Below are 13,587 nucleotides of genomic sequence, written 5' to 3'. Positions count from 1 at the left end.
TCCTCATAAGACAACTTGTCCATTCCAGGTATGAGTCTAGTATGGGGAGGCGGTGGCATAGTGGTATTATCACTGGACTAGTATTCCAGAGTAACGTTCTAGTGACCTGGGTTTGAATCCCCCCATGGCAAATGGTGGAATTTGAATCCAATAAAAATTTGGAATTAAAAGTCTAATGATGGCCATGAAACCATCGTTGATTGATGGTTCACTAATGCCCTTTTAGGGAAGCTGTCCTACATGTGGCTCCAGAAATGCCCTCTGAAATGGCCTAGCAAGTCACTCTGTTGTATCAAACCGCTGCAGGAAAATTGGATAAGGAATGACACTGACCTAGGTACCAAGAACAACAATGACAAAATCAGCCCTGTCAACCCTGCAGGTCCTTCTTAGATCTCGTGAGAAAATTAGGAGAGCTGTCTCCAGACTAGTCAAACAACAGCCTGACACTGTCATACTCATGGAATCATACCTTACAGATACCACCATCACCATCCCTGGGTATGATGTGCCCCACTGCTGGGACAGAAACAGTAGAGGTGGTATACAGTTGGGAGGGAGTTGCCCAGGGATCTTCAACATTGAAGTCTCAGGACAAACATGGGGCAAGGAAAACCAGACTGGCTGAGCCCTAAAGGACCTAGCTTCTAGACTGAGTCTGTGGCAGGTGGTGAGGGAACCAACAAGAGGAAGAAGTTTACTTGACCTCATCCTCACCAACCTGCTTGCCCCAGAAGCATCTGTCCATGACAGTATTGATAGGAGTGACCACCGCACGGTGATTGTGGAATTGAAGTCCCATCTTCATATTGAGGATACCCTCCATCGTATTGTGTGGCACTACTGCCGTGCTAAATGGGATAGACTTCGAACTGGTTTAGCAACTCAAGACTGGGCATCCAAAAGGTGCTGTGGGCCATCAGCCGCAGCAGAATTGTACTCAACCACAATCTGTGACCTCATGGCCTGACATATCCCCCACTTTACCATTACCACCAAGCCAGGGGATCAACCTTGGTTCAATGAAGTGTGCAGGAGGGTATGCCAGGAGCAATACCAGGCATACCTAAAAATGAGGTGTCAACCTGGTGAAGCTGCAACACCTAACTACTTGCATGCCAAACAGCGTAAGCAGCAAGCGATAGACAGAGCTAAGTGATTCCACAATTAGATCTAAGCTCTGCAATCCTGCCACATGCAGTCGTGAATGGTGGTGAACAATTAAACAACTCACTGGAGGAGGAGGCTCCACAAATATCCCTTTCCTCAATGATGGGGGAGCCCAGCACATCAGTGCAAAAGACAAGGCTCAAGCATTTGCAACAATCTTCGGCCAGAACTGCTAAGTGGATGATCCATCTCAGCCTCTTCCGGAGGTCCCCAGCATCACAGATGCCAGTCTTCAGCCAATTTGATTCACTCCATGTGATATCAAGAAATGGCTGAAGGCACTGGATAGTGCAAAGGCTATAGGCCCTGACAATATTCTGGCAATAGTACTGAAGATTTGCGCTCCAGAAATTGCTCCACCCCTAGCTAAGTTATTCCAGTACAGCTACAACACCGGCATCCACCCAGCAATGTGGAAAATTGCCCAGATATGTCCTGTACACAAAAAGCAGGACAAATCCAACCAGGCCAATTATGGCCCCATCAGTCTCTCGATCATCAGTAAAGTAATGGAAGGGTCATCAACAGTGCTATCAAGCGCAATTTGCTTAGCAATAACCTGCTCACTGACGCACAGTTCGTGTTCTGCCAAAGTCACTGAGCTCCTGAACTCATTATAACCTTGGCTCAAACATGGACTAAAAGCTGAACTCTAGAGATGAGATGAGAGTGACTGTCCTCCAAATCAAGACCACATTTATGGCATCAAGGTGCCCTAGCAAAACTGGAGTCAATGGGACTCTGGGGGAAAACTCTCTTCTGGCTGAAGTCATACCTAGCACAAAAAAAGATGGTTGTAGTTGCTGGAGGTCAATTATCTCAGTCCCAGGACATCACTGCAGGAGATCCTCAGGGTAGTGTCCTAAGCTCAACCATTTTCAGATACTTCACCAGTGACCTTCCTTCCATCATATGGTCAGAAGTGGGGATGTTTGCTGAAAATTGCACAATGTTCAGCACCATTCATGATTCCTCAGATACTGAAGCAGTCCATGTCCAAATGCAGCAAGGCCTGGACAATATCCAGACTCGGGCTGACAGTGGCAAGTAACATTTGTGCCACATGAGTGCCAGGCAATTACCATCTCCAAGAAGAGAATATCTAACCATCGCCCCTTGAATTCAATGGCATACCATCACTGAATCCCCCACTACCAACATCCTGGGAGTTACCATTGACCAGAAACTGAACTGGACTAGCCATATAAATACTGTGGCTACAAGAGCAAGTCAGAGACTCGGAATGCTGCAGCAAGTAATTCAACTACACATCACAAGCAGGAGTGTGATGGCATTCTCTCCACTTGCTTGGATGAGCGCAGTACCAACATTTAAGAAGCTTGACAACATCCAGGAAAGCAGCCCGCTTGATTGGCATCCCATCCACCATCATTCACTCCCTCCACTGCTGACACATAGTGGCAGCAGTGTGTACCATCTACAAGATACGCTGCTGCAACTCACCAAGGCTCCTTAGACAGCATCCTCCAAACTCATGACTGCTGCCATCTAGAAAGACAAGGGCAGCAGGCACATGGGAACACCACCACCTGGAAGTTCCCCTCCAAGTCACTGCCACCCTGTCTTGGAAATATATCACCTTCACTGTCGCTGGGTCAAAATCCTAGATCTCCTTCCCTAACAGCACCATGGGTGTACCTACACCACATGGACTGCAGCGGTTCAAGAAGGCAGCTCACCACCACCTTCTCAAGGGCAATTAGGAATGGGCGATAAATGCTGGCCCAGCCAGTGACGCCCACATCCCATGAATAAATTAAAAAAAAACTTCTCTGAACTGCTTCCAACACATTTACATCCTTCTTTAAATAAAGAGGCCAGCACTGTATACAGTACTCCAGATGTGGTCTCACCAATTCCCTCTAGAACTGAAACATAACCTCTCTACTTATGCATTCAATTTCTCTCACAGTACACAGTAAGCTGCATTTTATAGTGAAGAAATGTGGCTGCTATTTAGGTCTATGCTACCAGGTATTACAAACTGCATTAGACCTTTGAATAATACAATAATGATTCTCATGCAGGATTTCACTTTTTTGTTTTGCTAGTTGTTCCCTCATAGTGTGTTTGCCTTTATAAAATGGGCCTATGAATGTTTGGCTGTTCTGTAGAAATTATCTTCTTGAAGCTGTGCCACAGCTTTGAATGTTAGTTGTTACATTTCCTTTGTATTCAAATTACAGCTGTAAGCAAAACTTGAGTAGGAAGCAAAGTAGTTGTGCAATACAAAAATAAGTTCAGATTTCTACAGCTATGTTAATTAAAGCACATGGAAATATGTAGAAGAAATGACCTAATAAATTCACTGTCAGCACTTAATTTCTCCACTCCTGACCATCTCCTGTTTGATTGGAAAGTACAAGAATAAAATCCACCGGCAGTGCAGATCTTTGATGCTCATTAATCATAACTAAAATCAGACATCTGATATCTGCATGCTTAGTACATACAAACATATGAACTAGGAGCAGGAGTAGGCTACTCGCTCCCTGAGCATGCTGTGCCATTCAATAAGATCATGGCTAATATGATTGTAACCTCAACTTCACATTCACATGGTGCTGCCACGAAACAAAATTCTCAGCATAGGATCTCCTTGGGGATTCTCACAGTGCTCCACAATTTAGAGACCAGATTCCATGGTAAATGTTCCTACAATTGAACATTATTTCGTGGAATGAGCCAAAATTAGACTACTTTCATTACTCTACCTACCTCCACAGTTTCACGAAGTGCTAACAAAGCTTGTTCTTTTTCCTCTAACAAGAAACGGATTTCAGGATCCAGATGGGAATACTGCTCACAAAATGATCTAAGATAGACAAAATGGAGATGGGTCACTCAAAAGGAAACATGTTCACTGTGTGTTGCCTTCCTGTAATAATACTTTAATGCAAAACTCTGTACTTTAACACCACATTTTACAAACAAAAGACAAACAAGGGTAGAGTGCTCGTCGATGTGAAGCTAGTACAAAAGGTTGGTGCAAATTGAAGCAAAGTTCATGAATTTGCATTGGAATAAAAAATGGCATTCTGCTCACAGACCCTAGGTAGCCATTTTAAATATATTTAAGTGTACCTGTTGACCAGAATTAGAGCTTTTTGATCACGTTATGTCAATATTAATGGAAAATTGGATGTGGGTGTTTTTACAGGTGAACCTCAGACAACTAGGTTTTTTTCTGTTTGTGGTGCAGATAATGTTTTGCAGCAACAGGATGCTCAGGAATAGATTGTTTTCAAACCTTCATCCTAGCAGCTTAATAATATAAATTCACTAACACCTAGCTTACAACATATTATATTTAAAATGTGGAGGTCTTGTGGTGCATTGGGTAGTGTGCCTCCCTCTGAGCCAGAACTCCGGGTCCAAGTGCCACTCCAGGGCTTGATGGCCATGGAAGGCGCGTTCACAACATGGCCAAACAGGTTGAGTATCAACATGTAAATCCTTCCGACATATGCCATTGGCAGGTGGTAAGAGTGGGAAAGGTTGCTGGTCAGCCATGTAAGGAAAAGAAATTGGAGCCTCTACCATCACAATGCGTAGTTCCAGGCTACAATGTTCATGTAAAAGTGTACGTTGCCACAGCAGCAGAAGTTGGTGTAGATCAGGTTGTTGCCAATAGCCAGGGGCTCGATCCCCATTCTGGCTGGAATGGATTTTGGACCTGCCTCCTTGCCTAACCATGGTGGAGATTGTGGTGCTGTTGGCTGGCCCTGCCTTTGGACAGAGAACTGAAGACGATATTTAAAACACGTTCCAAAGTACACATTATACAACATAAATGCTAATAGTATTGATCATCACTTGGTACCTCATGCCATATATTTGACAACTGCACTTATTTATATTGATACAGACCTCATTGTTAGATTTTTAATTGTAGCCAAGTTCCCAATTCTTCGTCATCCTCAATTAGCTTTTCAGCTTTCTTGTTTTCTCCCTTCAGACTTAATCTTCTTGAGCGCTTCTTAGTGTTTTAGCTTTTCTAATCTTCCTGGTTGCAGATTTACTGATTGTAAAATTTTACTGCAGTCACTTATTCATCTCTCTCTCTCCATTTATATACATGTGAGTACATGTGTGCAGCTTTGATTTTTATTTCTTGAGACAAGTTGTAGTAGCTAGTGATAAATTATAGCAAATAACTAGAGATTACTGCATTTAACAAAACTGTTCAAAATAAATTGCACATTGGGCCATTGTGCACAAATGAGTGAGCTGATTGTGCCATTGAATTTTCCTATATCAAAGCACTTATAAAGTGCTTGAATGAATATATTCTAATACTAAATATTATTAGCTATTTTTTCCTGATTTATTCCTTTTAGTCCCCAACCCTTCCAAACGCAATCTTCTCTCTGTGCCAAGTGCTTTTGGTCTTAAGCCTAAACATTGCAGCAACCTACTTGACCTTGGACATCTTGGCACCCATGCATTTGTAATTTCAGGAGGCTGTGGATGGGACAATTGGCCAATCTTCCACTCCTTAGCACAAGAAAACTGAGGCCAAATATAGGTTATTATTTATGGTTGTTTCCTGTTTATTTTGTAGGGCCTGATAGCATTCTCACTTTATTTTATTTTTGTTATTTTTCTGCTATCCTTCCCTTATTCTTTTGCTCTTGAAGTCACTGATATTAGGATCTGGTTCCATGGGCCATGCCACCACTGCCCTCACACGGGTTGCTATTTTTCACACACGATGGCCATATATTGCAGATCAGCTAAACACACGACATAAGAATCGATCATAATGGGGAAGAGTGCAAAAATACCGTTGGATTACTGAATGAAGATCATGTAGCAGAAATACAGTTCTGGGGTCTATAATTACTGCAAAATTATTGTACTATCATAATACTTGCAGTTTGCCATTGCCTTGTGATATTATTGCCAACTTGATTCCTGCTTATTTTATAATAGCTCTGACACCCATGGAAATGTTCTTGACATAGGATCCTCCCTCCTTCATGCCTTAAGATGTTGGCAACCATAGACTTCCATTGGATTGGTCCATGATTTAGCTTGGCAAAGTACTGCAGTGGTTTGACGTTGTCTTCTGCAGTATGGCTGACCAGGAAACTCTCCCACTCTTACCGCCTACCATCAGGCATATTGGAAGGATTTATAGGCTGCTAATCAACCAATTTTGACTAGTTATAAATATAACTTCCGTGCCATCATGTCCAGAAGTGGGACTTGAACCCAGAGCTCCTGGCTCAGAGATAGGGACGCTGCCCACTGCCACAAGACCTCCTGACATAGGATACCTGTCCAATACAAATTAAACAAATGGTCACAATCTCTCCATCTGTTTTCATGCAGGAGAAGCTGGCTGGCAAAAGCAGGGAGAGGCCCACATTGGCCCCTCACTCACTTTGAAGAGCATGCCATTGCACTGATCGGTGAGGATGTGGACCCTGCCCGCGGTGACGGTGAGATCAGCAGCGAACACCCACGTGAGAATCCTGCAGATTCAGAGTAGCAGCCTCAAACTGGTGAAGTTACCGTCCACCTTTTGTGCTGCAGGACTGTAATTGGACTCTTGAAATATTTCACTTTAAACTACAAACAGCTTGTTCATACAATTGGCAGAAATAAAAAAAAGTACATTGTTATCATCAGCTCCACCAGGGTGGTTCAGAAACAGCAAAAGCCATAAAATCTTAAAAAACAGGAAGCTATAAGCCACATGTAAAATATGTGTGAAGTACCTCTTTCCATCACTAAGCTGTATTTTACTGATTATCATGCACTAAATATTGCAGTGGTATTGGGTAGAATTGTCCCAGGTTTGCAGTGTGTGTGTGTCAATGGGTGGGAAAAGGGAAGTTTTGTCTGCTGGCCACAGTGGAGGGTTATTGCGCTGTATCAGCCCAATCCTGTCTCATTAATCATGCGTTCCTGGGAAACATGATGGTTCACTGGTGGCGGCCTCCGATTTTCCCACCACGCCGTCACCTCGCTGCTTCCTCAAGCTGGGCACCATACTTAAAGTAAAGCCACATGCACACCTCTCAGGGCTTCCAGCCCAGGACTGCAGCACAGAAGACATGCAAGTGAGGCAGAAAGGCAAGAAGACTGCTGCCCCTCCCGATTCAGTGACGCGTCCCTGGGACAACTTTTGGATGCCGTGGAGGCCCATTGTGACGTCCTCTACACTGACAAGGTCACCAGTCCTGCATGGGAAGCAGTGGCGTCAATGCCCTGCAAAAGAGAGCCATCCAGTGCAGAAAGAGGGTGAATAGCCTCATCCGTTCTGCCAGGGTGAGTCACTCTTCTCATCAGTCTCAACTCACACACTCACAAACCCATCACACGTCCACAAAGATCCCAAACCTCAAGGGACAATACCACTAACTCTCACACACCCCCACATCTCCATCAGGCTCATATCCTCTGGAGCTCGCATCCTCATTCTGGCCATGGCTCCACTCACCACACAAACATTCCACACAGTGCCTTGTGTCCTGCTCTCATTCCCTCCAACTGTTTTCATGCAGGAGAAGCTGACTGGCAACAGCAGGGAGAGGTCCCAGGCTGGGGGTGGAGTGGCCTACATTAGGCCCTTCACTCACTTTGAGGAGCGTGCCATTGCACTGTCTGGTGAGGATGTGGACCCTGCCTGTGGCAACGGTGAGTTTGGCGGTGACGGTGAGTTTGGCGGTGATGGTGAGTTTGGCGGTGAACGCCCAGGTGAGGATCCTGCAACCCATCATCCCCCTCTCAACGCAACTGTGAGTGCTCTCTCTCTCTTGCTTTGCACTCTGCTGCCATGCACTAATCACCTCTAGTTTGGTTCACAGGGAGCTTTGCCTAGTGACCTACACCCTCAGCCAGCCAGTCCCTTAGCTCCATCCAGGTCCTCATCTCCAGCCAAGAGGACACCTCCTCCAGTGAAGAGCTGGAAATAAGGAGCTTGGAAGACTCATCACAGCGCTTACCCGCAAACTGCACCAGCACACCTCGGTGGGACCTGGATCTAGAGAATCTGGTGGTCACCGCATGGACATGTGTCCGAAGCAGGAGGATGTAGGTTCAGCTGAGATCCCTGACACTCGGAGGACTGCTGGGGAAGAGGCATCTGTGAGGGTTGAGTCAGATGATGAGTCTCTGGATTCAGCCTCCCAACTCATCATGGAGAGTCAGCAGAAGGTGGGGAAACATCACACAGAGCTGTTGGAAGCCCTCAGCAGAGTGGCATGGGATTTGTCTACCTGCTTTCCAACGTGCATGGATGGAGGTCTCCATGGGAAGGATGGTGGGTGCCATGGAGACCCGGGTCCACCAAAACGTAGAGATGCGCGCAGACCTGCACTCCATCATGGTGAGTTCCTACAGTGGCAATGCGAGAGGGAAACGGGGCACCTCAATGTCCCTCCAGGTGCTCCTTCCCTTCAAGGAGTCAGGCTGGGCCCTTGGGCACCTAAAAGGAGGAGGAGTGGCAGCTGGACACCTCTGGGTTATCCACTCAGGAATCTCAGAGGCTGTCCTCTCCCTCCAAGTCCTCTTTGCCTGTGACCCCCTCAACCTCGTCCTCTGTCACGCAGAGGGAGCAGCTGGCCCACAGGAGGACAGCCAAAATAAGCTGGGGTCCCCAAGGCCTCAGCTCTCCAGAGGACCCACATCAGAGGCAACAGGGCCAATCATTGTCCAGTCTCCACCCCTGCTGCAGACGTCAGGGCAGCACCTAGAAGAGGTGTTAGGCCTAGAAAAGTTAGGAATTTCTGATCACAAGTTGTTGCACAGGTGAACACATCTTGTCACTTTATAATCTGAAAATATATTCATTTTCATTGAATAACATGTAATGGTGTCTTTCAGCTTCAGTTACAGGCTTCGCAAATCCTCCCCCTACACAACAGCCACCCTCCCCCACCCCTCCCCCACTAGCAGTTCAGTTGCACGTAGCCGGCCCACGAGTGATTCTGGAGGGAGAAGTGTGAGTGTGTGGCAGGGCCTGTGGGAGCCTCGTGCAAGAACTCTCCCACGCATGCAGGTCCTTCCTCCATCACACTCATCTCAATGTTGCTAGCATTTTCAATGCTGCCTGCTAGGATTCTGAGTTGATCTACATCTCTGCCCAGCCTGATCGTATTCCCATGCAGTACCTGTCATCACCCACCATGAGGCTTCGCTCACTCTCGTTTTGGCAACATGGTACAGGCCAAGTATATCTTTAGCTCCCCCCACCCTTTCCCTTCCCCAAGTCACCCATGTCCTCTCCCCCATCACTGTTGACCCCCCCCCCAACATCATCATCTACCTCCCCACAGTTACCTACCAGCCAGACCCCTTTGCTCTCCAGATGTCTAGGTGAATGTGCACATTCCCTACCTTCCTGAGAATCCCACCCTCATCCACATTGACATTCCCGACCTCCTCATTCCCACTCCAGGTGCCTGCCTCAGAGTCCGCACCAACAACACCAGCTGTCCCTTCTACTGCTACCATCGCGCTCTCACCCTCTCACCTTACCGGCTCACTCTTCCCTCTGTCATTCTCACCAATCCCTCCTACCATGCCCACCCTCATTTCACTCCCTAGGAGGCAGTCATCTAAAGATGTTCAACTGGGCATCCACCCTCCTTTATCCCTTCCTCCACCCTTACTCCTTCTTCCACCCTTATCCTTCCTCCCCCTGGACTCCTTCTTCCCCCTGGACTCCTTCCTCCCCCTGGACTCCTTCCTCCCCACGCAGACTCCTTCCTCCCCACGCAGACTCCTTCCTCCCCACGCAGACTCCTTCCTCCCCACGCTGACTCCTTCCTCCCCGCGCAGACTCCTTCCTCCCCACGCAGGCTCCTTCCTCCCCACGCAGACTCCTTCTTCCCCACGCAGACTCCTTCCTCCCCGTGTGGATTCCTTCCTCCCCACGCGGACTCCTTCCTCCCCGCGCAGACTCCTTCCTCCCCTGGACTCCTTCCTCCCCGCGCAGACTCCTTCCTCCCCTGGACTCCGTCCTCCCCACGCGGACTCCTTCCTCCCCACACGGACTCCTTCCTCCCCTGGACTCCTTCCTCCCCGCGCAGACTCCTTCCTCCCCTGGACTCCTTCCTCCCCACGCACACTCCTTCCTCCCCACGCGGACTCCTTCCTCCCCACGCACACTCCTTCCTCCCCACGCACACTCCTTCCTCCCCACGCGGACTCCTTTCTCCCCACGCGGACTCCTTCCTCCCCACGCGGACTCCTTCCTCCCCACGCGGACTCCTTCCTCCCCACGTGGACTCCTTCCTCCCCACGTGGACTCCTTCCTCCCCACGCACACTCCTTCCTCCCCATGCGGACTCCTTCCTCCCCACGCACACTCCTTCCTCCCCACGCACACTCCTTCCTCCCCACGTGGACTCCTTCCTCCCCATGCACACGCCTTCTTCCCCACGCGGACTCCTTCCTCCTAACACCGACTCCTTCCTCCCCCTGGACTCCCCTGGGGGTGGGGGGGGGGGAAGGGTAAAACTCCAAGTATGACTAATGGGAAACAAAGCAGCAAGTTAGCGTGTGGGGGTGGATTCAACTTCATGGAAAATTATGAAAAAACTGAAAAGAAAGGAGAGCTCAGGAGAGGCTATTAAAGTCCCCAGAACGCAAAATAGGACAGAGTGTTTGGAAAGGGCTAGAAATCTAACTTCAAGCACATCAGATAAAGGGACGTCAGTGAGAAAGGGGACAGGAAATACAGGACTGAAGGTGTTGTATCTGAATGCACGCAGTATACGAAATAAGGTAACAGTTTGTGGTGCAGATTGAAATTGGCAGGTATGATGTGGTGGGCATCACAGAAACATGGCTGCAAGGGGATCAGGACTGGGAGCTAAATATCCAAGGATATACATCCTATTGAAAAGGTAGGCAGGTTGGCAGAGGGAATGGGGTTGCTTTGTTAGTAAGAAATGAAATTAAATCGATAGCAAGAAATGACGTAGGGTCAGATGATGTAGAATCTGTGTGGGTAGAGTTGCTTAACCGCAAAGGTAATAAAACCATAATGGGAGTTATGTACAGGCCTCCGAACAGTAGTCAGAATGTGGGGCACAAGATACACCAGGAGATAGAAAAGGTGCGTAAGAAAGGCAAGGTTACAGTGATCATGGGGGATTTCAATATGCAGGTAGACTGGGAAAATCAGGTTGGTAGTGGATCCCAAGAAAAGGAATTTGTAGAATGTCTACGAGATGGCTTTTTGGAGCAGCTTGTGGTGGAGCCCACTAGGGAACAGGCAATTCTAGATTCAGTGATGTGTAATGAGGCAGATTTGATAAGGAAGCTTAAGGTGAAGGAACCCTTAGGAGGAAGTGACGATAATATGATAGAATTTACCCTGCAATTTGAGAGGAAAAAGCTGGAATCAGATGTAACAGTATTACAGTTGAATAAAGGCAACTACAGAGGCATGAGGGAGGAGCTGGCCCGAATTGACTGGGAGATGAGCCTAGCAGGAAAGACAGTGGAACAGCAATGGCAGGAGTTTCTGGGAGTAATTTGGGAGACACAGCAAAAATTCATCCCTAGGAAGAAGAAGCATACTAAAGGGAGGACAAGGCAACCATGGCTGACAAGGGAAGTCACGGACAGCATAAAAGCTAAAGAGAAAGCATACAATGCGGCAAAGAGCAGTGGGAAACCAGGGGATTGGGAAGCCTACAAAGACCAACAGAGGACAACTAAAAAAGAAATAAGGAGGGAGAAGATTAAATATGAGGGTAAACTAGCCAGTAGTATAAAAGAAGATTGCAAGAGTTTTTTTCGATATATAAAGGGTAAAGAGAGAGGCAAAAGTGGACATTGGGACGCTGGAAAATGATGCTGGAGAAGTAGTAGTGGGGAACAAAGAAATGCTGGAGGAACTGAATAGGTACTTTGCATCAGTCTTCACAGTGGAAGACACGAGTGACATCCCCAAAGTTCAAGAAAGTCGGGGGACAGAGGTGAGTATGGTGGCCATTACCAAGGAGAAGGTGCTAGGAAAACTGAAAGGTCTGAAGATGGATAAATCACCTGGACCAGATGGATTACACCCCAGAGTTCTGAAGGAGATACCTGAAGAGATAGTGGAGGCGTTAGTGATGATCTTTCAGGAATCACTGGAGTCAGGGAGGGTCCCAGAGGACTGGAAAATCGCGAATGTAACTCCCCTGTTTAAGAAGGGAGTGAGGCAAAAGACGGGAAATTACAGGCCAATTAGCCTGACCTCGGTCGTTGTTAAGATTTTAGAGTCCATTATTAAGGATGAGATTTCAGAATACTTGGAAGTGCATGGTAAAATAGGGCAAAGTCAGCTAGGTTTCATCAAGGGGAGGTCATGTCTGACAGATCTGTTAGAATTCTTTGAGGAGGTAACGAGTAGGTTAGACAAAGGAGAGCAATGGATGTTATCTACTTGGATTTCCAAAAGACCTTTGACAAGGTGCTGCACAGGAGGCTGCTCAGTAAGATAACAGCCCATGGTGTTAGAGGCAAGGTACTAGCATGGATAGAAGATTGGCTGTCTGGCAGGAGGCAGAGAGTGGGGATAAGGGGGTCCTTCTCAGGATGGCGGCCGGTGACTAGTAGAGTTCCGCAGGGGTCAGTGTTGGGACCACAACTTTTCACTTTATACATTAATGATCTAGATGAAGGAACTGAGGGCATCCTGGCTAAGTTTGCAGATGATACAAAGATAGGTGGAGGGACAGGTAGTATTGCGGAGGCGGGAGGCTGCAGAAGGATTTGGACAGGTTAGGAGAATGGGCAAAGAAGTGGCAGATGGAATACAACGTGAGCAAGTGAGGTCATGCACTTTGGTAGGAAGAATAGAGGCATAGACTAATTTCCAAATGGCGAGAGAATTCAGAAATCTGGAGTGCAAAGGGACTTGGGAATACTAGTCCAGGATTCTCTTAAGGTTAACTTGCAGGTTGAGTCAGTAGTTAGGAAGGCAAATGCAATGTTGGCATTTATTTCGAGAGGACTAGAATATAAAAACAGGGATGTGCTGCTGAGGCTTTATAAGGCTCTGGTCAGACCACATTTAGAATATTGAGAGCAATTTTTGGCCCCGCATCTTAGGAAGGATGTGCTGGCCCTGGGGAGGGTCTAGAGGAGGTTCATGAGAACGATCCCAGGAATGAAAAGCTTAACATATGAGGAACGTTTGAGGACTCTGGGTCTATTCTCGATGGAGTTTAGAAGGATGAGGGGGGATCTGATTGAAACTTACAGAATACTGAGAGGCCTGGATAGAGTGGACGTGGGGAAGATGTTTCCATTAGTAGGAGAGACTAGGACCCGAGGGCACAGCCTCAGAGTAAGGGAAGACCTTTTAAAACAGAGATGAAGAGAAACTTCTTTAGCCAGAGAGTGGTGAATCTATGGAATTCATTGCCACAGAAGGCTGTGGAG

The 13,587-nt window shown here is 47.2% G+C and overlaps 1 protein-coding gene across 1 annotated transcript in view; it reads right to left on the bottom strand.

Moving 5' to 3' along the window:
- Positions 1-13,587, bottom strand: part of spef1 (sperm flagellar 1) — a 45,062-nt gene that overhangs the window by 9,178 nt on the left and 22,297 nt on the right. The window contains exon 6 of the mRNA XM_041176446.1: positions 3,910-4,006. Within this exon, the coding sequence (XP_041032380.1) occupies positions 3,910-4,006 (97 nt within the window). The remainder of the gene's footprint in view (positions 1-3,909; positions 4,007-13,587) is intronic.

The sequence above is a fragment of the Carcharodon carcharias genome, chromosome 28, assembly GCF_017639515.1.
Source record: "Carcharodon carcharias isolate sCarCar2 chromosome 28, sCarCar2.pri, whole genome shotgun sequence".
Classification (NCBI taxonomy): domain Eukaryota; kingdom Metazoa; phylum Chordata; class Chondrichthyes; order Lamniformes; family Lamnidae; genus Carcharodon; species Carcharodon carcharias.
Note: the sequence above shows the minus strand (reverse complement) of the source record. Positions and strands in the feature narration are given on the sequence as shown.